General features: G+C 37.3%; 4 protein-coding genes across 8 annotated transcripts; 2 read left to right on the top strand and 2 right to left on the bottom strand.

Moving 5' to 3' along the window:
- Positions 1 to 983: 983 nt before the first annotated feature.
- On the bottom strand, positions 984 to 5,528 carry LOC103431547 (rab escort protein 1-like). Of its 4 annotated transcripts, none has more exons than XM_017331257.3 (10): positions 5,394 to 5,528; positions 4,078 to 4,917; positions 3,581 to 3,703; positions 3,003 to 3,102; positions 2,554 to 2,592; positions 2,192 to 2,435; positions 2,008 to 2,092; positions 1,644 to 1,845; positions 1,441 to 1,521; positions 984 to 1,325 (listed from the first exon to the last, which is right to left on the bottom strand). In XM_017331257.3, the coding sequence occupies exons 2-10, from the start codon at positions 4,794 to 4,796 to the stop codon at positions 1,218 to 1,220; spliced, it is 1,701 nt and encodes a 566-aa protein (XP_017186746.2). In that variant the 5' UTR covers positions 4,797 to 4,917; positions 5,394 to 5,528; the 3' UTR covers positions 984 to 1,217. The 4 variants fall into 4 exon arrangements, with proteins under 4 accessions (XP_017186746.2, XP_017186747.2, XP_028950711.1 ...); XM_017331258.3 differs by having other exon boundaries at positions 5,325 to 5,458; XM_029094878.2 differs by having other exon boundaries at positions 5,204 to 5,424.
- A 972-nt stretch (positions 5,529 to 6,500) lies between these two features.
- LOC103401001 (uncharacterized) lies at positions 6,501 to 8,356 on the bottom strand. 2 transcript variants are annotated; one of them, XM_008339698.4, is made up of 2 exons: positions 8,197 to 8,356; positions 6,501 to 7,517 (listed from the first exon to the last, which is right to left on the bottom strand). In XM_008339698.4, the coding sequence occupies exons 1-2, from the start codon at positions 8,211 to 8,213 to the stop codon at positions 6,743 to 6,745; spliced, it is 792 nt and encodes a 263-aa protein (XP_008337920.1). In that variant the 5' UTR covers positions 8,214 to 8,356; the 3' UTR covers positions 6,501 to 6,742. The 2 variants fall into 2 exon arrangements, with proteins under 2 accessions (XP_008337920.1, XP_008337921.1); XM_008339699.4 differs by having other exon boundaries at positions 6,501 to 7,434; positions 8,197 to 8,352.
- Positions 8,357 to 13,426: 5,070 nt separating this feature from the next.
- Positions 13,427 to 16,173, top strand: LOC103400999 (ankyrin repeat-containing protein At5g02620-like). The gene is made up of 3 exons (XM_008339697.4): positions 13,427 to 14,278; positions 14,700 to 15,241; positions 15,447 to 16,173. The coding sequence occupies exons 1-3, from the start codon at positions 13,612 to 13,614 to the stop codon at positions 16,095 to 16,097; spliced, it is 1,860 nt and encodes a 619-aa protein (XP_008337919.3). The 5' UTR covers positions 13,427 to 13,611; the 3' UTR covers positions 16,098 to 16,173.
- A 5,652-nt stretch (positions 16,174 to 21,825) lies between these two features.
- Positions 21,826 to 24,826, top strand: LOC139192429 (ankyrin repeat-containing protein At5g02620-like). The gene is made up of 3 exons (XM_070814534.1): positions 21,826 to 22,830; positions 23,423 to 23,952; positions 24,045 to 24,826. Exons 1-3 carry the CDS (start codon positions 21,858 to 21,860, stop codon positions 24,729 to 24,731), a joined length of 2,190 nt encoding a protein of 729 aa, XP_070670635.1. The 5' UTR covers positions 21,826 to 21,857; the 3' UTR covers positions 24,732 to 24,826.
- The last annotated feature ends 768 nt before the right edge of the window (positions 24,827 to 25,594 follow it).

Below are 25,594 nucleotides of genomic sequence, written 5' to 3'. Positions count from 1 at the left end.
AAGTTATGTAAGAAATTGTCAGGTCTATTTCAGATGATGAACAAAACTATTTCCTAATAGTTATGAACGTAACTAAAGTGCTGAAAAACTTAATGCTCTAGTAAAAAGACGTAGATTATACTAAAATTTAATGGACTTGAACAGTTCTATAATCATCTTCATTGTAAAAATTGTTTTTATTTAGGAAAAAATGAGACTAATTGTTCCGAATTATTGGAAGACGTAAATTAGTTTCTTAATTTTTTTGTAAAATGGGGCATCCGAGGTTATGAATTTTGTCATCTAGCTACTTGATACACGTGGGCTGCCACGCCAACCTTTGTTTTCTTCTGACCCGTAAATTGACAATAAAGTGCATTTAATCCCTCAAATTACCTCTTAATGCCATCCAAAACCCGCACTTACCAAATTAACGTTGAAATGACACAAAAATTTCTGCCACAGAATGTAGGGTGTCGAATTATTTACAGAAAGTGGCAGGGGCATTTTGGTCAAATTAAAATCAAACTTGGTCACGGAATCCTTAGTACCAACCTCTGGGCATGTGTGAAAAGTGGCCATAAAGGGAGCAGGAAATAATAAAGAAATAAGTAATTTACTTGTTCTATACGTTTGCAATTTCCATTGAAGCAGGAACTGCCATTGTTGCACATCTTTTCATGAGATTGGATGGTCGGGACGGTTGGACTACCGGGAGTTGTGTGTTTCTGTTGTATTTTGCACATATGTCCTTTCTTTTTCTCTAAATTGCAAATTCTACCTATGAGTCTATGACAAACCGCTTAATCAAATGACTGATTCGACCAATTAATAAGATCATATTGCTTCATCAGTTATGAACATATTGATACTCAATAACGTGCATATATGCCTGTTGATGTCTAATCATACCTATATGAACAGCCAGTCTGCCTCAAGATTTTTCAGTCAGAAATTTCCAAAATACTGTTTCATTTTCGAAATATAGAGAAAAACCAATACCATGTTGTCAACAAAATTGATAGCCAAAATGTCTTGGAAACAAAATCTTTGACACAATGTAAGTAGGGATTTGCAAGTTTCTTGGAAGCAAAAAAGGACGTAATTTCTTGTTTCTAGTGTACAAGATGCTACGAGTCCTATTTCCACACCTGCAAATTCAGGTGGCAATGCGTTGTGGGGATGATTTAGTGCCCCTAGTGTACAGTATACACTGACTTGAGTCCGACAAACCGGCATTAGCTATCTAGACTAAGCTCGGTATCATCCTCCGGATTGTCAGGCTCCACGGGCGAGGAGGGTGTCTCTGCAAAGAATACCTCATCTGGATACATCTTCTGGAAAAGCTGTCGAGTACCAGCATCAACACCAAGTTTTAAAAGGGTTAAAATTTGGTGTGAAAGATAACGAGTAATTAAGCATAAAGAGACTGAAGCAAAAATAGTCCGTTAGAAGATGTACCGCAACAGTTGAATCTACGAGATCATTGTAGTTAAGATTTCCATCCGGCATGGGAGTGAAGAAGATGTTTTCACATTCACCCTGAAATCAATGTAAATCACAGCTTGGAATGAAAAGACGCCAAGAACAAAAATGCATCAAATAAGTGCACAATCGTTGTGAAAGATAGAGAATTACTAGGAAAAACTTAAGTCCATACGTACATTGTGCGCTGTTGTGAGCTCCTGAATGTATAACGTACTCCAAAGTAGTGTTGGTTTTACATCTGCATCTTCACTTTGAACTGCGGAACCACTTTCACGATTTGCAGAAACAGGAAGTGTGAGAAGTGCATTCATTGCCGCATGTAGCAACCTTTTCCCGTGTTCAGCATCATCACATAAACCAGAGAAGTACAGTACAAACCTGAGGTAGAGAAGGTAAACAAAATCAAATTTAAGAGGTTCCTCAAACAAGCAAGTGGAGTTAAACTTTTTTTGCCGTGTATATCTAATCCACACGTAAGATAGCAATACTATGGCAGAAAGAAGGGAAGCATTATTATCGTCAATGATTTAGCATACATACATGCCTGACGGACAAACAGCCAGTTTGTCTGAACCGCCACCTATCTGGATAGCCCGGATTGAAGTATCCTGCTCAGAAAATAAAACTGGGGAGGAAAGGGGGGGGGGGGAATTGAGACAAGCAATTTTAGTTCGAGTACTCGATTTCAATGAAGCACAATAACAGAACCAGAGTTAACTCTTACATCTTGGAGGATACACAAGCAAGCAATTTGATACATCTGGCTTCAAGGAACTGGTCGTAATACATATTCCCCTGGCCACCTTTCTTTTATCACCTTTCAGACTTAAAACTTGAAGAGTTTCTTCCAGATTTGGTGAAGATGAAGCGGGCGGCAACGGGACTGTCAAGGTTGGATCCAAAAGCAGCTGATGACTAAATATTTCCTCGCCTGAAGCTAATCTAACACCCTTGTATTGCCCAGTTTGCTGCAAAAGTTCAAGCCATGATAAAACATCAACTATTTGCAACTTTCTGGTAAAAATTAGTTTATTTCAGTAAATAAGTCTTGTATTAAGAACAACCGTTAGTACACTCATTCCATACCTTGTCCATAAGCAGGGCAGTCAATGGCATTCGCAGAACCTGGATGAAAGATGTTTCAGATACAGATAAGAAATACAGCGGTATTGATGTATGTTTGTGAACACATAAACTTCCAGTGAATGTTGTGGATTGACTCATTTTAGCAGGAATTAATGCACATGAACATAACTCAAACCCATTTTAAAGTGATAAATTAAGCTATAACATCAAGCTAACTTCATGTTCTTTCTAAAAATAACATAATTCCTCCAAATACAGAGTCAGAGACAACCAGAAATTTTCAAGAAATTAAAAAATATATTAAGAAAAGTTAAATAAGAGAGCACATGTTAGCCCAACAATAAATAAATAATTAAGGCAGATATATAGGAAGAAGTATGGACATGCCAATAACAATTTAGGATACTTTTCCTCGAAATTAAATAGCAGATACTTCAACTTGAACTTACTTGGATGCAACCTTTAACAGCAGCACGACGGGTAAAGCCTTGTAATATCTCACCATGACCATAAAGTGGATAAAGCAAAGCCCCAGGCACATTTGGAAACCTAAGAAGAAAGAATGATAAAGAAACTACTTGTGGCATACAGATTTAAATATCTTCTTGGTATAAATTTGAGGCTCGTAATCTTGAGTCAAGGGGCACACTTAAATCATTGGGTTTAAATAAGAAAAACACCACACCTCAACAGCCTCTATTTTTACACGTAAGTTTCAATGAAAACAACAGGATACTAACCATTTTTACTTCCTTCTAGTTTCCCCTTCTACACAGATGCACTTATTTTCCATAATCATAAACCATGGCTGTCAAACATTTTACGGTTTCTTCAAATTTTTATTACTAAAAAACATCACTCTTAGCAATCTTTAAATTGTCTCTAGATAATAAACAAATCAAACATGTTTGATATATAGTATCAATTCTATATGGGTACCAGGTCGAGCATCATTACAATAGTACTTCACAGAAACTAAAACATCATAGAATAAATGTTAAGTGCAAAACAAAATGAGACAACTGACCTTCCAACCGATTTTTGGTAGAGATCTAAACGCTCCATCCCTTCTCTTGTCTTAAGTACAGTTTTACAGACTTCTGAGTTGTCCTGATCGTCATCTGCCAGGGAAATGGCATACAGAATACTCCTGCATGGAAGAAAATGACACATTCTCAGAATAATGAAGCGAAAAACTATCTGAGGCAGTGAAGAAACAGTTTTCAGGATAACAAAGAGCTTTCTTGGTGTAGTCCACTATGAAGACTACTCATGCTTAGTTTATTGGGAAACAACAGAAAATAAATAAATAAAATACAGAATCAATTTTTTTTTTTTCATTACAAAAAATAATGTAACAAGCAGCAAAGAATACTAATTTGTTTCCTATAAATGGTTCAATAGCACAGAAGCAATGGAAACGTCCAAACAACTTGGCAAAGTAAAGTAATCTTAACAAGGCAAGTGAGACAAGGGAACAAAGTAATGTCACTAACAGATAGAGAAAGGCAATGTGATCTGTACGATTTAATCTTGGGTGGCAACCGCATCCTCTTTAAGAAGTCAGCAAAGGGACTCTCCAAATCCTCCTCTGATATCTTTGCACTTTCATTCCCTCCATCATCGCCAGCAGAGGCTGCCAAATGCTGCTGAACAAGCTTGAAGAACCTCATCAACTGATTCTTCTCTATAAGACTCAAGCTCTTGTCTTTAAATATTGCTGATCGAGAGTCTGGCACATTGGATAATCGCCCGTTCTCATCACAAATGAAGCTCACATCAATGCTCTTGAAGCTCAAATACGAGCCCACGCCTGATTTAGCTATAAGGTCAATGGCTTTGTCAGCACAAAACAAAACCCTAGGCCCGCCAAGGTCGATAAGGAACTTTGAGAACTGATTTGCAAGGATTTCTGGGGCATAGTTGGCAGTTTCAATGTTGGAGTATACTGATCGGAGGGTGACATCTAAGGCAGTGTAATCAAGGCTACTACCTGTAGAGGTGGAACCGATGATGGTGGAGGGCGGGGTAGCATGTGATTTTATGAAGGAGGTGAGCTCATCAAGTTGAAGAGAGGCAAACTGGCTGCCATAAAAATGGTTCCGGTCAAGGTGGAGGACAGTTTTTCCAGAAGCAGAGGCCGCAGCGGCAATTATTGTTGCAGGGAGGCCTGTCCCAACAACAATAAGATCAAACGTAGTGGTCTCGAGTTCGATTGGATCGTACAAAGACGAGTCACTCATGGCACTGGGTCGATGTAGTTGCAAATATCAGTTAAAGACCCTGCCTTTGCAAAGTCAGAGACTAGAAATTTACTTAAAACTAACAAATCAGGCACGCCAATACCCACAATCCAAACCAAACCTATAAGAAAACAAAGCAAGCAAACAAGAAACTCAATGTTAATACATTACTTACACAAAATTATGCACAGATATCGAATTTTCGAAGAAAAATAAGTTGTGGGTACTCATTATTACAGCAGATTATCCATTTGGGGCCGTTTCCATATCGAAATTAAATCACTAGCAATTCATTTCAAACCAAAAACTGTAGAGGATCTAAAATTCTCAGTGAAACAAACATGGGTTTATCAAAAGCAAGTCAACTGATTAGCTACTGAAACTAAAGCTTCGATCTTTATACTTACAAATTTATAAAATCAAATTTGTAAGTGAAAAATTAGCGGAAACCAATAGGAAGATAAGAAGTACAGATTACAGAGCAAAAAGGAAGCTGAGATGAGATTAATGGAAGTTGAGAAGCCGCACCGAAAAAATGGAAAAATAAAAGCAAATCGGTTTCAGGAAGACGACGGATTGAAGGTCGCTAAAACTTACAAGGGAATCCGGAAGGAAGACGAAGAGTCGCAGCGAAAGAGCCAGCAGAAGAGCAAATTCAGAGGAAGAAGAAATAACTTTCTCATCGACATGTCGTTTCTCATTTGTGCACGAGTGGGCTACATGTCGTGCGTTATTACTTATTTTTTTATTGATTTGTGAGTGATGTGCGCAGCCCTTAACAATAACAGTCAGAACTAAGGTTGCATTGAAAATTTCAAATCTGAATCGGAAATTTTTGTTCCGAGTTCGTTCGTTTTCGATTTCAAAATTGGATGGAAATTAGAATGTACCTATTTGATCTAAACATTTTCGATTTCCAAACAGCTAAGTATTATAAAAACACTTGTGCATATTCTTGTTTTATCATGTTTACTGTTATATTTAGATATACTTTGTTTCGTATTTTTGTATGTTTAATCATACTATTATATATTAAAAATAAAGAGTATAATCATACGTACTATTTTATTTTGTCTAATATGATTTTATGTCATACACACACGTAACAACCTACAATATCACCAAAATTCAGAAGAAATATAGAAGTGTTGGATATGTATATGTTTGAAAATTCCGAGATAAAACTGATTCAAGAATTCAGATAATCCAAAATTTTAAAATTGAAAATAATATTTGATCCCGTAACTTTTTTGGATTGGCCTTAGAATACTTGTTTTCGATCCATCCAACTAAAAATCAAGCTTTTCTTTTTATGACAAACAATATTGTCAAGTTTCTCCGAAAAATTTATCTTACAAATTAGTGATTCACCTAACACAATTAATTTTTTTATTGAATTTTTAAACTTAAAAACAAAACATCAATAAGAATATTAGGGGGCCTAGAACTCAACTAGAACACGATTTTGTTGGCCATAACAATTTACATAATACTCTTCGTGATGTTTATGGTTTGCAATTAGGAATATATTGTCGTCTCGTCTTACGATTTATCAGGTAAAAGAAAGTATCATTTTTTATCAAAATTTAGTCTTTGAGTTTGAAAACATACAAATTAATAAAAATAATTCACGAAGATAGATTTTATGACGGGGTTTTGAGATTTTCTCAAAGCAAAACCCGTTCTTGCAAAAAATGTGTCGAATTTTTGCAAAATATTCATCCAATATCATTTAGCACGTTTGCTTTATACGGCTAAGCCGGTAGTTATGGGAGGAGATGCTACAAACGTAAACCTCATCTTCCTTTTGTCCACATAAGGACTTCAATTTAACCAACAACTATTGTTTGTATATAAACTAAAGAGAAAAATGTTCTAGCCCAAGCCACACAATGGAAATTTCACATATAGATCTAAAACCTTCAATCCGCAACCACAGCGCTTCATCACTGTCTTGATCTGGATTCCGCCCGTCTAGCTTCATCTGGTGTCGATGGAAACAGCTCCACGTACCTCGACCCAATAGTCATCTTGTCCTTGCACATTGCCTTCTTTGCCTCGTCTGCAGAAACAAACTCCACATATGCCTCTCCGGTGGCTTTTCCGTCTGGGCGGCAAGCAATATGCACCCTATCTTCCACAACCTTGAATTCTTCAAAAAACTCCAGAATTTCAGATTTTTTTGCTGAGAAGGGGAGGCCACGCATCTTCAATATTTCGGTGTACTCCATTTTCTCCTTGTCGCTGAACCTCTTTGATTTGGATGGTGGAGGGCTTGCTGCTTGATAGTCATTATCATAAATTCCTTCATAGTTTACCTCCGCTGCAACGGCCTTGTAGTACTCCTGCCTCTTGCACCTGAATACTTCGACGTACCTACGGCCCATGTTCTGCCGATCTCTCTGTAAAGCAAGCTCAACCTGCATGGGCCCAGCAAAAACAACAAAGGCCTCACCTGAAAACCGTCCACCCTTGTTGACCAGCAACACATCAACAATATCCAATCCAGCAAAGAACTTGAAGATGTCAATATCTGTGCAGTTGAATGGAAGTCCCCTGAGACGGGCCACAGGAAAAACCGGGGGCTGAAAATTCCCACCATAGCCATAAGGTTGAAAGCCACTTGCGCCGCTGCTCACTGCGAAGTAGGGATCCATCATTCTTGGTCTCTTTGAGCCGACCTCGTACCCGTCCGAAACCCCCCCGCTTCCCAACATTGCCCTTAAATACCCAAAAAAGAGAAAATCCCCCACTCAACCTGTTAATAAAACCGAACCCAACCCACACAGTTCCCTGACACCTAATGTCTGAAACCCTAGATTTGTTATTCTAACATAAATAATAATCATATCCACCAACCCCATATCAAACATATAAAAACATAAATAAACCTAGATGCATAGCAAACCACAGAAAAAAGAAAATCCCATTTTTCCTACAAACAAGATATCATGCCTTATGCAGCTATGTTAACAGATGCAAGCAATCATATGAGATTTCACAAGCATAAAATCGGATTCCCAATCACGCAATACATAATCTACGATTTTAATAATTCACATCACCGCATAATATATGAACTATTTGAGCATGTCACATATCATGAAAATCACAAACTCAAATTTCAAATTTGCCCTACTTGTTTGATGAATTACACAAATAGGTTAACAACCAGCCAAGCTCTAAGTGTTCTACTAAATTCTTGAATTCGAAAAAAATCCCAATTATATTACTAGATATAAAGATTACTCGATTGATTACCTTAATCCAAAAATCATCATAATCGTAGTCAAAACCATCAATTATGTTCTAAGGAAAACAACCACAGATTTCATACCTACAAATGCAAAGCAACATCGCGAGAAACAAACAGATGCATACAAAATCGAACTGTGCTTACCCTCTCGATCCGTACATGGTTGCAGGCTTGCAGCGATTTGAATTCCAAGGCAGCTTCGAGTCTCTAAAGGAGAAGGAAAGACTGAAATTTGGGGATTTGAGTATTATCCAGAAAACCCTAATTGCGATCGTTCGAAAGGACGAGTAGGAGATTATCGAGCTTTGATTTATATATGAGTCTCCATTGACTAGCTCCCTAATTGGGTCCATGACTCGCCAGTATTTTGGGCTTTCAACCGACTCAATTGATCCAATCTTCAAATTTGAGGACTAGATTTGGGCCAAGATTTTGGGCTTTAGGCCAGCCCATTCGAACTTTTCCCCTGGGTCCTGTGTCAGCCTGCTTTATATATCTCTTCGAATATTTAAAATTTTGATCGTATTCCAACTTAAAACATTTTCCAATTGAATAACGAGTTTAAAATCTTAATTAACGTCCCAAACTAGCTACACCGTTGTACACCTCACCTAACTCATAATTCATAACAACACAATCTTGTACAGATAATCTTGACTATGAGATCTTATATAAGTTAACGAGTAGGTCATATTTACATCATATTAAATAAAAACTCATTAATGTAATGAAGGATTAAACGTTCAAAGAGACAAAATGTATATATTAATAAAAAATTTGAAAATTACTTTAAATTTGAGGAAAACATGAAAGAAAGACGAGAATATAAGGAGCATTTTCAAAACATATTTCAACGTTCTCCGATGCAAAATATCTGAACAAACATCGGGGAATCTGCTCTGCAAACCGCAGGGACTAGTTTACAAATCAATGAAAAAGTTTGGATTAGCAAGTGGTACTTAATTAAACTAGGAACAAAATGCTAGCTTGCTTAGTTAGCACTGTTAATACATATAAGCAGTAAATACTAAATGATGTCTAGTGGAGGAGGCCTGAGACATGTACATATCAAGAAAGTAGGGTTTACGTTAAAATAATCTCACGTGCCAAAAAGCTGGATTAGGTTAAAATAAGGCCACATTGAAAAGAGTCTCCACCTTTTACCAAAAAAAAAAGTCACCACCAAAATTGCTATCTCACCAATAATTGAATCAACACTCAATTGGATTTGAATTTAAAGATCAATTTTTATGATACGAGTATATTACTATTGTATTACGTGTTAAAAATTCTATATTGGAAGCATAACAAATGACAATATATGGTACATGGCTTTATTCTTAATTGAGTTTATATCACAAAATCATCTTTGAAATTGTCTCACACCATCAAGATAGTTCTTGAAATTAAAAATCAATCAACGTAGTCCCTGAAAATAAATGTCACAAATCAATATGGTCATTCTGTCATAATTTTGTCAAAAATTCTGTTATGTGCTGATGTGTGTTTAACAATTAATTAAAAAAGTTGTCAAAACACATTTTTGCACAATGAGATTATCTCAAGGCAGAGCTTGACGTTCTCCACATCACCAAGATCACCGGGGGAGCACCCAACAAGCTCTCCAAGATTAGGGTTGTGAAGATGTCAATCTCCCAAATGTTGATGGTGGAGTCACAAAAGTCGTCACCAATCAAAGCCGTCAGCAAAGGTGGTCTCAATCCTGGTCCAATTCGATGAAGGGTGTAAAGATGAGTGTCTTGATAATTTTTTAGAGAAAAGAAGGCGAAGGTTACCATAGATGGAGGTAGAGGAGTATGAGTTGGGAACGGAGATGATTAATTATTAAATTATTAGACATATTTCTAACGATAGGGATAAATTCACTCATTTTAAAGTATCAAGTAGCTAAATTGGAGACAATATAAATATTAGAAAACTGATCCGTCTCTCTAAAATTTAATTCTTTCTCTTCTGTTATATGTTGATAGATGCATAAATGCAAATTTTGAGAAGGATTCTTTAACTGAACTCTAGCAGTGCCGCTCCCTCTCTCTCAAGAAGAACAAAAGGATCATCTCACCGCCGACCGTTTTCTTTGGTAGGGCTCGGTTGGCAACCTTTTCTTCTTTGTAATTTCCTTTTTCATTTTTTTCTCTAGAATTTTCCTTATCCTATCTAGAATCTCAGGCTATCTAGAATTTTCCTTTTCTTCTTTGTAATTTCCTTCATGGATGGCATGTTTTCCTGGCGTGCTTTGGCATTATCCTAGCGTTCTTCGTCGGTTTTCTGGTGTTTGTCTTTATTTTGTGTTCGAAAAACCTAATCATCCTGCAATTTCCATCCTTCAACCCCCAACACTCAACACCCATCAGCTTCTATCTCCTTCATAATCTCCCCTTATTTGAGCATCTCCACTCGTTGGTAGAAGACAATGACAATTAGAGGGCAAGGGCCCCTTACTATTCACTCTAAATTGTGCAAGTCTACCTGTTTGGAAGGAAGAGGGCAAGGGTCCTTACTATTCACAAATATATTTTTTTAATTTTTTAATGTTTTCTTCGTCTTTTTTCCATGTGTTAAATTTGCAGTGTGTCTTATTTTATTATTTTTAGTGTGTTTAATTTGATATGTTTATCCTAGTCGCCCTCTTAGACCCCGCCTAGTCACCTAGGCGCTAGATCCCAGTTCATTGCCCAACTGACACCTAGCGTCTTTTAGAACCTTGCGTAATATACATTGAGTCTTCCTTCGTTCAATGAAATTTATGTTTTCTCCGACCCAAAGAAATGCAAATATCTTGAGAAAAAATTGTGCAAAGAGAGCGCGCACCACACATTACTTTTGGCAAACCGGCCCCCAACTTTTCATTTCTCGATGCCCACCTGCTTAAATTTGTACCAAACACAATTTACTTTTGCTTTTTTTTTTTATCCAATATACAAAATTATTCGGTACTGTGATAGTGTCGGTGAGAGCTGCATAAATCCTTTTATTTATTTATTTTCCGAACATAGATACTTTTGTTGATTACCGTGCAATCTACTGCTTGATTTTATTAGTATTTGGTGATCAAGCTCCGAAGCGTAAGCTTATTTACACGATGACGAGAACAACAAAAGGTCTTATTCTAGTAAATGCGGTCGGTTATATGAATTTTTAAATGTTATTAAATTTGGTTTAATTAGAGCTAAGTTTTTCATGATTTTCAAGTATTTTATATATATATTTTTAAATATATTTTTAAATTTTCTTTAATTTTCATCCACCTTTTTGGCTGTGAGTCTCTGACTCAAACTCTCACGTTAAAGAAATTAATAAACCTTCTACTTTAGCACTAGTTACTTAATCTGATTGATCACAAAAACATTACTTAATTTACATTGGTTTTATAATCCAATACATAGATAGCACGGTTAGCACTTACGTGCTTCTCTAAGCAGTAACTAACACATACAGATCTGGACTAAACCAAATTATTATCATCTATGTACCCAAATTTAAATTAATGTAGTACATGAGACAAATTAGACGTCCAATAAAAAGAATTGTTGGCTTTGAAATTTTGATTGGATCATAACTATGGACCGTACAAGAAGGTGGTTACATTAATTAAAGCAAAAATGGCACATCCGATAGTGCGGATAGGTGGCAATGATTCAACTGATAAAAGCATACGGAATAGAAAGTTCCTTTCTTTATTATTAAAGTAGGGAACAAAAAATAGACCAGAAATCAAACAAAAGCAAATGCTACAAGAATAACTTACATACAACGAGATTATCGTTATTATAATATTTCAATATAATAATATATTGTGACGTAGAAAATATTTACACATGACAATACATTAGTGGACCGAAATGCCACATTGAGATGAACCCTTTCATATAAATCATTCTCATGTGTTATTGAAATACGGTAAGTTTGGCCATTTGAAAATCTAATTGGACATTTGTTATAAGAATATTTTTCTTTTAAACATAAGAGAAAGAGAAATGATAAGGGAACTCTCTCAAAAGTAAGATGTCACCTCATTGCACAATGTTTTATAATCTTGATACGAGAATTAACGTTAAATTGTGAGATGTTAAAAAATCTATATACAAGTGATATGGTGTAAGTGGGTAATCTTTTTACTTTCATAATTTTGAAATCTGCGTGAGCGTGCCCAACCAGATCTCATTAGGTACTTTTATAAGTATTTTGTTAACTAAAAAAATATTGAATATTAACATCGCGAAAAAACCAACATGTTTCAATCCGTAAAGAGCATTTTTTTAGTACGTTTTTCAACAGACTCCTATGCAAAACATTTGAACAAAAATCTTGGAATCTGCTCGTCAAGATCTACAAATTAAAAAATGCCAGCTTGCTTACGATTGGTTAATGCATCTTATGCACTAAAACAACAGTAATGATATTCTTACCACGTTAATATACCACATTAGTGTACCATATTATGTGGCATCTGATGTGATTGTCCACATCATCTAAATTAATCTTAATTTAATTTAAATTAAAAATCATTTAATAAACCAATAATTTAAAAAAATCTGGAATTAAATGGTGATTGTAGCATACGATGAGTCTTCTTCTTCCTTCGTTCCCCATTGCTTCTTCTCCCGTTTCTTCTTCCACGCCATTTTTTTGTTTCAGCCCAGAATGACGGTTCTATGATTTCACATTTATTTTTCGCGAATGATTCTGTGTTGTTTTCTCATGCTACTAAAAGAGAAGCCCGATGAGTCTTAAGTGTACTAGACTGCTATTCTAGCACCTCTGGTCAACTAGTCAATTTGGATAAAAAGCTCTCTTTTCTTCGATGCGGGCTTCTATAAAAAGGAAGATCGCTAAATGTTTGAATACCTAGACTCAGGAGAAGTTTGGAAAATATATGGGGAAGAAATCTGGGCGGAAACAAAAAAATGGCGTGGAAGAAGAAATGGGAGAAGAAGCAACGGGGAAGGAATGAAGGAATGAGAAGACTCCTCGTATGCCACAATCACCATTCAATTCCAGATTTTTTTTATTATTGGTTTATTAAATGATTTTTAATTTAAATTAAATTAAGATTAATTTAGATGATGTGAACATCCACATCATGCCACATAATATGGTATACTAATATGATAAGAATAGCATTACTGCTAAAACAATGTTAATTAATCGATCTCGCTAGTCCTTTTAGAATGTTTGCCGAGACCCGAGATTTTTATATTCTTTTGATACAATCAATATCTAATCACAAGATCTCAAATATAATGTAAAGATAAACATCTTTAACTAATTGAGTTGCAGAACTGTACTCTGCAAACCCTAGAATTAAAAGCAAAAAGAAAGTAAAAATCAGATCTCACGTGCTATTGCATAAAAAAAGAGACCACGTTCTCTCATCAATGCCTGGCCCTTGGGGCCAAGCAACTTCCACTAAAATTGCAACATAATAATTGAGTCAACAAAATATGAATAATAATTTGAAATTTTGGACAACCTCTCTTAGTCCCTGTGGTAGTAGGTAACTTATAAGAGTGAAGCTTTAGCTATCAGATCATAGCAATGGATGTTTCAAATCAGATCACCATCCAGGAAGAAGCAGCTGGTTCAAGTTTTATGGATCTTGGCGTGTACAATGCGGCAAAAGCCGGCGAAGTCGACGTCCTTTGGAAGCACAGAGACCACCTTGACCGAATGTTGACTCCAACCAAGAACACAATCCTCCATGTTTACATAGCATGCTCAACGTTGACTGAAACTGACTCCGAAGAAGCACTACTACTAGTAATGAAGTCAGCTAATGTCGTCGAGAAGATTGTTGAAATGTGTCCGCCGTTACTGTTCCAGCCCAACGACGGCGGTGACACCGCATTGCACGTCGCGGCGAGGCACGGCTGTACTCGTGTGGTTCAAGTTCTTCTTAAGCAGGCTGCGAAAAGAGATTGCGGCCCCGTGGGAAAGCTGATGGGGGCAACCAACAAAGTGAAGGACACGGCGTTGCACGAGGCAGTGCGGTTTAACCACCGTGGTGTGGTGGAGGTGTTGACTCGAGAAGATCCTGAGGTTTTGTACTCTGCTAACGTAGACGGCGATACGCCGCTCTACTTGGCTGCTGAGAGGGGATACCGTGATTTGGTTTTCGAAATGCTGGGGACTTGTAAATGTTTAGCTTATGGAGGCCGCAACGGTAGAACGGCTTTGCACGCTGCTGTGATCTGCAACGATGAAGGTACGTATATAATTAATTCACATATTATTTTCATTTATCTTTGGTTTAATTTTTCATTTCTCAAGCTTGAGATCGATTAGGATCCATTTTTACTCAATGTGACATGCTAATTACAATTAGTTAGTTATTAGTTATACATATTCGGACGAAATCCAAGAAAAGAACTTTATTCGGACGAAAAAAAAGCATTATTAACATGTCATGCTCAATTCGAGAAAAAACTTTATTCACATGTTGTGCTCTAATTGATTCTTAACTATGAAATTATGTCGGCGCTGACGCCCGATCTCTCATTGCAAAGTTAGTATAAGTTTTCTCTGTTCAAGTACCTAAGTAGTTTTTTCTAAACTGTAATGTTATATGTAAAAAGACCTCTGTTTTATTTATCTTATTTTGTTATTTGTATTCTTTTTTGCTTTAGAAATGACGAGAGAATTACTAAAGTACACTGCAAAAATGGCTCTCACCAAAGCGGTAGATGGCCAAGGATGGACGCCTCTTCACTTCGCTGCACTCTTCGGTCACCCTTCCATTGCGAAACAACTGCTAGAATCCGATAGATCGGCTGCGTACATTGGCGACAAAGAGTACAAGCAGACACCCCTCCACATTGCAGCCTTTGAAGGACATGAAGGTGTAATGAGAGAGCTTGTTTTGCATTGCCCCGATTGTTGTGAACTGGTCGACTACAAAGGCCGGAATGTTCTTCACTACGCCGTTAAGTGGTGTCAAAGTCCAATTGTACAGGATTTTGTTCTGAAGGATCCATGGGTTAGCAACACCTTGTTAAATGGAAAGGATGCTAATGGGAACACACCGCTCCATCTACTCGCTCTTTCTCCGCTATGCGCATCTGATCGTTTTTTATGTGATGGTAGAGTTGATAAGATGGCATTCAACAAGGCAAACCTAAATGCTTTAGACATTGTTCTGGCTGATGAAACTCTGCCACCAACACTCAAGGTATGGTTGTTGCACTTGCAATTACATGTAAGAGTCACTTATCCTTAACTATTGGTCACAATTCGGCACATATATCCAACTATCTCATTAAAACTACAAAAAGAAACGTTTATGCAAACATGCTGAGATCTTATTTGTCTGCAAGGATTTTCCTTATGTATGTGGTCAAACTGAAAATTAGGCATCTTTCTTCTTTGTGTTGCAGAGTGCCAATGGATGCATTTTGGGAAGGAATGGGGCTAGACCAGGTTGTCATCGAATTTTATGCGGTGAAGACACTGTATGCCAAAAATTCTATCCTTTTAGAAAAATTGAAATTGAGCAATTCGAAGAAAACAAAGGTGGTAGCAGAAGTACAACATTCAATCTATTCGAATGTGGCAAAGACACAGATGTAATATTGAAGCAAGTCAAAGAAGCCCATCTAGTAATGGCTACACTGATTGCAACCGCAACCTTCGCAGCAGGTTTCGTCATGCCCGGTGTTTGTTACCAAAGTGAAAAAGGACCACCAAGCCAAGATTGTGCAGTTCTAACGAGACAAACAGCTTACCAAGCTTTTGTTGTAATGGATGCACTGGCCTTGTTTATGTCCACTTGTTCTGTCTTGATGCACTTTTATTTGTCTAGGCCGGACGCGATTGTTTGGGCGTTATCTTCTACCATGACCGCCTTGATTTTCACGGTGACTGCACTTATTACCGGCACATATGCAGTATCAGGTCATTCTCCAGGATTCGCCATCGCTGCTTGTGTGCTTGGCTTCTGGTACTTTTCCGCAGCTCTTTTCATGCTTGGTCGTCCATCTACCAAAGCTTTTCGGCGGCATTTTTTTCCAGTTGCCACCGCAGCGTAGTTGAATCAAAATTCTCTATTTGCCTTGTTTTCACTTGATTTGATTTCTAATCTAATATATGCCTTGTATGTACAAATCCAAATTAAGTTAACTTGTAAGTACGTCTGACTGGACAGCACAACTGCGCCAACCGAACTAAACCCGTCACCTCTCTTAATTAGTTCACCATCTTCAAACCATTAACCACATTAGGGATCTCTTTCTTCCAAAACTACTTTTCTGGCTTCAGGATGATACTCCAGTAGACTGAAGTAGGCCATTGTGTACGTAACAAAAAACTTGACAGGACACAAATTAGTCATTTGTATTCTAGAGCTTGACAAGTAGACATTGGTGGTAGCGGCCCCAGGTCAATAGATAGTGCATCTATTTGAATTGTGGTGACACTCTTGGTCTTAGTATGGCCGAATACCAATCGGAATGAGCTGCTGCAGTAACACATGATAGTCATAACTCTTCAAAACCGTCAATGTCCCAGTTTCTATTTTAACGTGCCCTGATATATTGCTAGCATACGCATCTGGAAATTTCACCTTGCAAAGCCACTTCAAGAATCTCTTCTTGTCATTCGGCTTGAAAATATAATTGGTGTGTCATTTCTTGTATTTACCATTCACTAATGTAGGCCACAGTTTGGACCTTATCCCTATTTCTTACATGCCAGTATGAATCTTTCGATTTTCCCTCGATAGGCAAAGTCGTTCCCACTACACTGCAGCAAACCGTGTTCTCAATATGCATGGGATTAACAACGTTTCAACCAGTATTCCAAGTCAAAGAATATACTCTTTTTCGTCCAATTCAGTTATTCCATTGGTCTCGATCCCTTCCCAAAATGAAAGTATTCAACTTGGACAGTAGCTCATCTCCGGACAATTTTCTTGGTTTAAGCAAACTCTGTTATCCCATCAAATGCTTTAGGGTTGCTACACCACTCGTGATCCCAAGGGAGCCATCTTCGGTGACCCAAGTAGCATACCTTTCCAATACACAATAGTTTGTGCATTGTTATATCCTAACCAAGATCTTTCAACACTTTTTTCGAGCTAGAATGATTTACATGTAATGCATTTGATTTAGTATGGATTAATCATATTACACTATATTTTCATGTGCATCAACTGTATAACGACTGTTAGGACGGAAAAAAAACCTTGATAATCAGGGTACAATTCTCGTTGATCTTATTTCAACAATTTATCGTACTTCTCAGGACCTGTGGATGGCTCTTCGACTATACTGAGTGAAGCATTAGGGAAAGCATCGTTCAATATGTCCAACACTTGGCCATCATCAACACTGCCATATGAAGGGTGTTCATGCTGAAGTGTTCCACTGCCGAAAGACGTTGACGCTATAATGGGCGATTCTCCATGATACGTCCAATTGGAGTATAATACCAACCCAGTCATATAAATGATATAGGACTTCATCTAGTGTCATCCAAACATAGATGCCACATTTCACATACGAACACCTGATACAATTCTGAGCACCAACATGGTTGCATGCAAATTGAATAAATTTGTCCATCTCATCTAAATATTGGTCACAACTTCTATCGTGCAACTTAATCCACTCTTTATCCATTGTACCTATTTTCAAATAATTTAGTCATTATAACAATTGGATATACGCTTGACTGTCTCCTTATGCCTCTGGTAATGATTATATCCCATTCAAAAGTGTACGTGCTGTGTTGCGGTTTGTGATTCATGTGATTATTTTCGATCATAAAAAAAATCCGCATCATCTCCCTAAGGTTCCCCAAGTGCATGACGTAGATATTAAAAAACAAATATCTAGTATGCACTCGAAAAGCATTAGGAGGACACATCCGAATTTTTAATGATTGAAACTTAGCCACGTTCACTGCAAATACTAAACACATACTAGTGCACTCTCGAACCGGCTGAACTAGACAATTCAATAACCGTTAGATTGCGGAGATGCTACTGCATCTACACACATGTCCAACAAACTCTCCAAAGGGTATAAGGTTTTTTTTCGAGTTTATTATACGAAGTTCATAATCTTCCCCGTCCCCTTGAATCTACTTGTTTCCTGAAAAAGACAAAGGTGTGGCATCATGAGTTACACAAACCCAATAAGTACAACAAAACCAACGTACACAACTAAGCGTTAAAGAAAGATCATTATTGACACTAAAACTCCAATCAACGAAATGAAACATTACTCGAATAAGAAATATGGTTTAGTATGGATCTATATATATACGAACATATTAGGTATATATCTTCTCTTCTTTATCATTCTATAAACTGGTAACTTCACACACCGTACCTGTAAAATAACAGGTAGATGAAGAAAAAAAAAAGAATTGATTAGCCTGGCGCACTCGAATCAAACCACATAAGAAATGAACAGATCTAAAGCAATGTGGAGCAAATTTGAGTTTTATAGAAACGAATTTCAAGTTTCAGGGGGAAAAATGTGATCAAAATCGAGTTCTAGGGCAAAGTGAAGCGAAGTTTAAGTTTCAGGGGATAGAGTAGTGACTTTTGAGTTATAAGGAGCAAATTAAGATTAAAATCAAGTTCTAGGAGGCGTAACTAAAAATAAGTCTAAGATATATTGCTTAGTCCTATGACCATTTTGGAGAATAATATTGTCGGATCTTAAATTTGGGGGATTTTTTAGTTATTTCTAAGCTTGAGATTATTACACATACATATATTTCAATAACACACAAACTCAAAATTTCACATAAGCCGCAATTTTAACATACATATGTATCACAATTAAATAAATTAAAACTTATTAAAAAATAAATTAAGAGACAAAATACATACATTTCCTTTAAGAGAAAATTATAGTAATGATCACTCAACTTTAACCTAATTGGAGTAATGATCACTCAACTAAAATTCATAACCATTGGTCCTTTAACTCTTCAAAACGTGCAGCTATTGTTATTTTCATTAACTCCGTTAGAACTTCCATCAAAATGAGTCATGTGTCATACACGTGATGTTGAATCAAGGGGCAAATATGAAAAACAAAATGAGAAAAATGGTAACAATGGTCCCCCACTTTAACTCAATTGCAAAAATGGTCCCTCAATTAACTTTAACCCATTTGGAGCAATAATCCCTCAACTTTAACCTAATTGTAGCAATTGTCCTTCCAACATGACTGATTTTGACAAAATTGTGACTGAATTGACGAAAATGACTATAGTTGCACGTTTGATAAGTTGAGGGACCAATAGTCATGAATTTTTAGTTAAGAGATCATTGCTCAAATTAGGTTAAAGTTGAAGGACCATTGTTACCATTTTCTCTTCCTTTAATTTTTTCCAATCTGATCACAAACTTACAACAACCAAAATTATTTAGTCACACAATTAAACAAAAAGAATATTTAACAAAGAAAAAAAATAACCTTAAATGAATTGGGAGAGGGAGAGATGAGGGAGATATGGGTGTGAGTGTGAGAGAAAAAGAATGAGAGAGAGAGAGAGATTGTTATTTTTTTTTTTGCAGATGGAGTAGCGCCACTTAGGGGAAGGAAGAAGAAAGAAAGAGAAATGATAAAGAAGAAGGCACAAACCTTTTTTATGGATAGGGTTTTGCCCGATGAACCATTTCGTCGAGCAAATATAAGCAAGACGTCAAGCAAAATGTTAGGTTGTGGTATTTTTTGACAGGTCATTATGGATCTTTGCCCAACAGCATAAACACTTGACCTAACGAAATGTGTCGTCAAGCAAAGGTCCTTAAGTCAACGAACTTGGTTTTCGTCCGATAAATCTTTACACAACACACGCCATATTTTTTTCTTAGTGCCAAAAGTTTGCCGACTAATTATATCGCGCAAAGCCTTTTGCAAAATTCAAAATGTTGACCAGCTTTGCCTGGCCAACATATATTTTCGTCAGATAAACTAACTTGACCCCATAAATATGTTCGTAGGACAAAAAATTAGTTGCGTGAATAGTATTTTCTGGTAAAATCTCTTCTTGAAAGTGCTTGAGATGTACAAAATTTTCGAGATTGGTAGAGGCATAGAAACAACTGATTTGTATTACCCAATGAAAAATAACCACGATGTCCATGGTCTTCCCACCTTTGCTCGCTGCCTCGTGGAATTTGTTGGAACATTTTCTTTCTTGATGAGGATGATGAGATTTTTCTCTCAAAAAAAAAATGATGAGATTGGACAAATGTTTGAAGATTTCATGTTCATCTGATTTAAAGTCCATAACTCTTTCTCATAAACTAAAATGGACAAAACCCAATATAGGGGCGGGCAAATGGACCCTGGACCCGCGGGTCAGGATGGATCCATGCAGATAGGAGCGGAGACGGGTCCAAAAATTCTAAACACAAAAATCGGCCGGGCAGAACGCGGGTCCAAAAATCTTCGACCACTGCTACCAATCCGACATCGTCAATACCATCGTGCTGCAGTTCCTCCCTGAGCATCTCCACCCTCCTACGGTCGAGATTGTCCCGTATTTCACTGAAAGCTTCAGGAACCCGAGCCGAATCGATTATGGTACAGGGTGCGACAGCAATCTTCTTCTTCGATTCTGCAGATTGGCTCTACGGTCTAGAATTAAAGAAGAACAGTGGTCCAGAGCACAAAGGCATAAAATTCTGTACAAGCTTGGATGGAAAGCCAAGAGAAAAGCCAAGATTCCAAATACCCACTGGAGAAGAAGCTTGGATGGAAAGACAAGATTCCAAATACCCACCGGAGAAGAAGCTTGGATGGAAAAGCCAAGCAAAACACACCTTGTCCTTGATCAACATTGTCAAAGCGTAATACAAAATACACAAAAACATCCGCAGCCGAATCGATTATGGTACAGGGCACAGGCATAAAATTCTGCAAATTGGCTCTACTGTATGGCGAGAATCGGGTGTTTGAAGAAGATTAGAAAAAACCAAGACTCGCCCTGTTTCATCACAAACGGTCCGGTCCAGTTCAGTTTGGTTCGATCGGGTTTAATTTGGCCTGATCTGATTTGGTCCGATCCGGTCTGATCGGGTGTCTAACTTTATGCCCGGTCTGGTCTGTGCTCTTCTCTAACCAAATAAATTGCTACCACTCAAATGAGGAGGCAAGTAGAAAATGAAAGGCCTTCTACACAGGTAGGGAGGGGCAGCGGCCATGGCAGGCAATGGGAGTGAGGGGTGGAGCTTTCCCGTAGAAGGAAGTGCTTGCTAGGCACTGTTTTTTGGGTCTGTCAAGGAAAAAAATTTCAAACCCGTTGATGACTAATCTAACAAAATTTATCGTTTAACAAAAAAAAAAAAAAAGAGAGAAAAATTTTCAGTTTAATGTCATGATATGTATAATTGGGGAGAAGTTTAACTATTGAAATTTTTACTTTTTCTGGATACTATTCACTGCATCTTTATTTTGTTATTTTTCATTAAAACTATTTTTTTTTTTTAACTTTTCATTAATTTTTCTAAAAAAAAAGTTATCGGAACCATTTAATTTGAAAGCTGACATGCACAAGTAAAGATTTTTTGACACGATATGAACCAATAACAATGGACAATGATTAAGCTGTAAAGGCAGTCCGACTATTGCAGTCTTTGCAGAAGTGTGGCATTGCGTCGGATTCCTACTCTATTAATGATCTCATCTTTTATTCCTTCTTTACTACTGTGGCCTTTTTGAAAATCTCATATAATAACAACACTCTGGCCTTTTTGAAAAAATCATTCCAATTATTGGCATCTTTGCAGAAGTGTGGCATTGCATTGGATTCCTGCTCTATAAATGATCTCATCTTGTATTCCTTGTTTACTCTTCACTCTTGAGCCTCTCAAATCTCATCCATTGTTCCTTTTCATTCAAATTCCCATCATCCACTCAAAGATCAACAAGTTCTTTCTGATTATACTTGTATTAGGCCAAAAGCTCCCCTTGTCTAAGCACGTAATAACGAAATATCAAAAAATGGATCACTCCCATTCAACTGATCAGGCCGAGAGTGCTCGTAGTACTGATCGCTTAGCAGTTCAGACCAAGGAGGGAGCTACTAAAGAAGGCAATAATACAGTTTCGATAGGTAGCATGGAACTTGATGTGTTTCGTGCTGCGAAACAAGGCGACCTTGATGCCCTCAGGGAACATGTTGAACATCTTGACCTAAAACTGACTGCAACAAATAACACTGTCCTTCATGTTTATATAGCGTGCTTAAGCAGGCCGACATTCGGACAAAACACACTGGAGTCAGCCGGGATTGTGAAGGATATCCTTGAAATGTGTCCCGCACTACTATGGCTGCACAATAAGAGCGGTGAGACTGCCTTACACCTAGCGGCGAGAAAGGGGCTAGTTGATATAGTTGGAGTTCTTATCGATCAGGCAATAAAAGTTCGTCACCATGGCGACCTTGAGCAAGGCCGAGTCTTAACAGAAGAAGAAGCCTGCTTGCAGAAGCAGAAGCTCATCAGGAAAACCAACAACAACAACGATACAGCGTTGCACGAAGCAGTGCGCTTTAAACATCCTTTTGTGTCGAAGAAATTGACCAATCAACGTTTTGTGGTGGAAAAATTGACCAAAGAGGACCCCGAGTTTTCCTACGCTGCTAATGATTCAGGCGAAACTCCAATTTATTTAGCTGCCGAGAGGAAAAATCTTCCTTTGGTTTCTGAAATGCTCAAGAATTGCAGCGTTCCAACTTACACTGGCCCAAATGGTAGAACGGCGTTGCACGTTGCAGTGATTTGCAAGGATGAAGGTATATATGTGCATACAAAACTAAATTTGTGTTAACCCAAAAAAAAATAAAAAATAAAAAACAACTAAATTTGTTTCCTTTTCCTCCTATTTCCATGACATAAACCCACCACATATTTTTAAGAGAAACTTTGGTTCCAGTATTTGGTTGATCAAGTTTTTCCCGTGAAACTGATATTCTATAAACTTTTCATCCTAAAATGCCTCTCATTATTTTAAAACAAATTTAGTGGAATTTATTGCAAATCTGGTAGTTTTCATTAACGGTGTTTAAAATTTCTAATTGATTGGTAATCTCACCCTGTGGGATGATAGTCCAGTTTTTTCCACTTTACTTTTATCAAAATTTCAAATTTTATAATTGATTTTTTTTAAAGACTATACTACACGTTGCTACTCTATTTAACACGTTCTTGCTCTTGACCTGTGTTTGTGTTTGAAAATTTATTTACTTGTATTTTCTTGCTCTTTAGGTGCATTAATATGTAGGTAAATTAATTGAAAAAAAAAATGAATTGAAGGGCACATCCTACATACATATACATGTTTTTAATTTTATCTATATTTGTTTGTGTTTTGTGTTTATGCTTAAGAAATGACGGAGGAACTACTAAAAGCCGATAGGACTTTGAGCAAAGCAGCAGACGAACTAGGATGTACTCCACTACACCTTGCTGCACGTTTTGGTTCCGTTTCAATTGTTAAACAACTGCTTGCAAATGATAGATCTACTGCTTACATTGCTGACAAAGATGGCGCGACAGCTCTTCACTTTGCAGCGTCAGAAGGCAATCTAGATGTAATGAAAGAGCTTATTTCTCAATGCCCTGATTGTTGCGAACTGGTCGACAAGAAATTGCAGAATGTTCTTAACTACGCCATACGGAACCAACAAAACCAAATAGTCAAATATGTTTCAGCAGATGCATGGCTTAGCAACATCTTGTTAAATGGCAAGTATGTTGATGGGAACACACCCCTCCATCACCTAGCTGCTCATTCTCCCATAAGCATTGACTTGCTAGACTATCGTAAAGTTGATTGGATGGCATTCAACAAGCAAAACTTAAACGCTTTTGACATATTTCTAGCTCACAATGATAATATAAACACATTACTGCAGGTACGCATCAGTTATCACCTTGTGATCATTAAATTGCTTGAATTTGTTTGCCAAGATAATAATAATATTATAGTCCAACTCTGGCTTTGCAGGAATTTTATGGAAAACTACTTCGAATGACGGGTCTTAGACCAAGTCCAAGAATTGAAAACCCAAAAGACAGTAGTGGCAATAAGGTGGAGGAAACTCAAAGAAGCAAGGACATGGGAGAAAGTTTACAGAAAGCAAAAGAAACTCATCTGGTAGTGGCTACATTGATAGCAACCGTAACCTTCGCAGCAGGTTTTACCATGCCTGGTGGATACCAAAGCGAAAAAGGACCGGACCAGGGTTCCCCCCTTCTGTCAAGAAACGCAGCGTTCAAAGCATTTGTTCTAACTGATACACTAGCCATGGCCATGTCTAGTTGTTCTGTCCTAGTGCTCCTTTACTCCTCAATTCACACAACGAGGAATTACAAAGGGACGTTTCAATTGGCAGTGTCTTTGACAATTTGGGCTTTGGTTGCAATGGTTGTTGCATTCATTACCGGCACATATGCAGTACTGGGTGGTCATTCTCCAGGGATTGCCATTGCAGCTTGTGTGCTTGGCTGCATTTTCTTCTCTGTGTTTGCAAATTCTCTTCTTTCTATTGAAAGAAAAATACTTAATGCGCCACATTTCCTGGAGGACATGGTTCGCGACTTTAAGTTGCTGACAGGTTACTCGTTAATTGTCATATTTCGCTCAATATTAGGTTTCTTCGTGAAGAAGGAGAATTTGTTATCACGTGTTTAAAAGTCTTGTATTTTATTCCCGAAACATATGAAATGACCATTTTGCCCCGAGTGGGTGTCTTAAATAATTTATTGAGTTTCGACTCGAGAATTGAATCCTCGTACTTTTTTGTGTTTCATAACTTTATTCTTCGTACGTTAGTTTACCGTTGAAGGCTTAATTCGAAACGAAATCATGAGGGCCTAAATGTAATTTTAACTAGTAGAGGGCAATTTTGTAATTTTACTTAAATGGGTTTAAGTGAGATTACATGACTCTCGGCCTCTCTCTTTTCCTCAGCTGAAATCACTCTCTCTCCATTCTCTCTTTACACTCTCGAACTCAACTCTCTTTCTACCACCGTGAGAGAGAACCACCCTAATTCCTTCACAAATCGAACTACAAAAACTCGAAATCTTAATCTCTAGGATGAGAGGAACCTAGCCACACCATTGCATGTGCCATTTGAAGGATATAGGCAAGGAGCCTATTGGGGAAGGAGGCTCTGCTTACCTGCTAGTGGACCCCTTTGAAAAACTAAACATTTTTACACTATATAGATGTGTACAAGACGAAGGGCAACAAAGAAGATATCAAAGGGCATTTTAGCCATTACACTGCTCATGAACAGTGCTTTTCTACCGGGTTTTAGTATATAGATAATATGTCTTATATGCGGATGCATATTACTATGTTGGTCTTTGATGAGACTTATGCTGATATTTGATGATATCTTGAGATCATTGGTGATTTATTTTCACCACATGATCTCTTATATATGTTGTATAACTATCTTCGGCCACAGATTATTTGCAAGTGATATTTTAACCTAGTAGACACTAGCATTATTGATTATTACCAGTAGTGAGTTTAGCTAGTTGATG

The sequence above is a fragment of the Malus domestica genome, chromosome 15, assembly GCF_042453785.1.
Source record: "Malus domestica chromosome 15, GDT2T_hap1".
Classification (NCBI taxonomy): domain Eukaryota; kingdom Viridiplantae; phylum Streptophyta; class Magnoliopsida; order Rosales; family Rosaceae; genus Malus; species Malus domestica.
This window is presented reverse-complemented; position numbering and strand designations above follow the sequence as displayed.

Bases quoted from the DNA above. Each gene is read 5' to 3' on its own strand.
- LOC103431547 (XM_017331257.3), bottom strand. From the start codon at position 4,796: ATGAGTGACTCGTCTTTGTACGATCCAATCGAACTCGAGACCACTACG. The intron at 3,704-4,077 runs GTACAGATCACA...TCTTCCATGCAG, and splicing joins TTGCCACCCAAGATTAAATC to GAGTATTCTGTATGCCATTT. The intron at 1,522-1,643 runs GTACGTATGGAC...CATTGATTTCAG, and splicing joins AGCTCACAACAGCGCACAAT to GGTGAATGTGAAAACATCTT.
- LOC103400999 (XM_008339697.4), top strand. From the start codon at position 13,612: ATGGATGTTTCAAATCAGATCACCATCCAGGAAGAAGCAGCTGGTTCA. The intron at 14,279-14,699 runs GTACGTATATAA...TTTTTGCTTTAG, and splicing joins TGTGATCTGCAACGATGAAG to AAATGACGAGAGAATTACTA. The intron at 15,242-15,446 runs GTATGGTTGTTG...TTTGTGTTGCAG, and splicing joins CTCTGCCACCAACACTCAAG to AGTGCCAATGGATGCATTTT.
- LOC139192429 (XM_070814534.1), top strand. From the start codon at position 21,858: ATGATCTCATCTTGTATTCCTTGTTTACTCTTCACTCTTGAGCCTCTC. The intron at 22,831-23,422 runs GTATATATGTGC...TTTATGCTTAAG, and splicing joins AGTGATTTGCAAGGATGAAG to AAATGACGGAGGAACTACTA. The intron at 23,953-24,044 runs GTACGCATCAGT...CTGGCTTTGCAG, and splicing joins ATATAAACACATTACTGCAG to GAATTTTATGGAAAACTACT.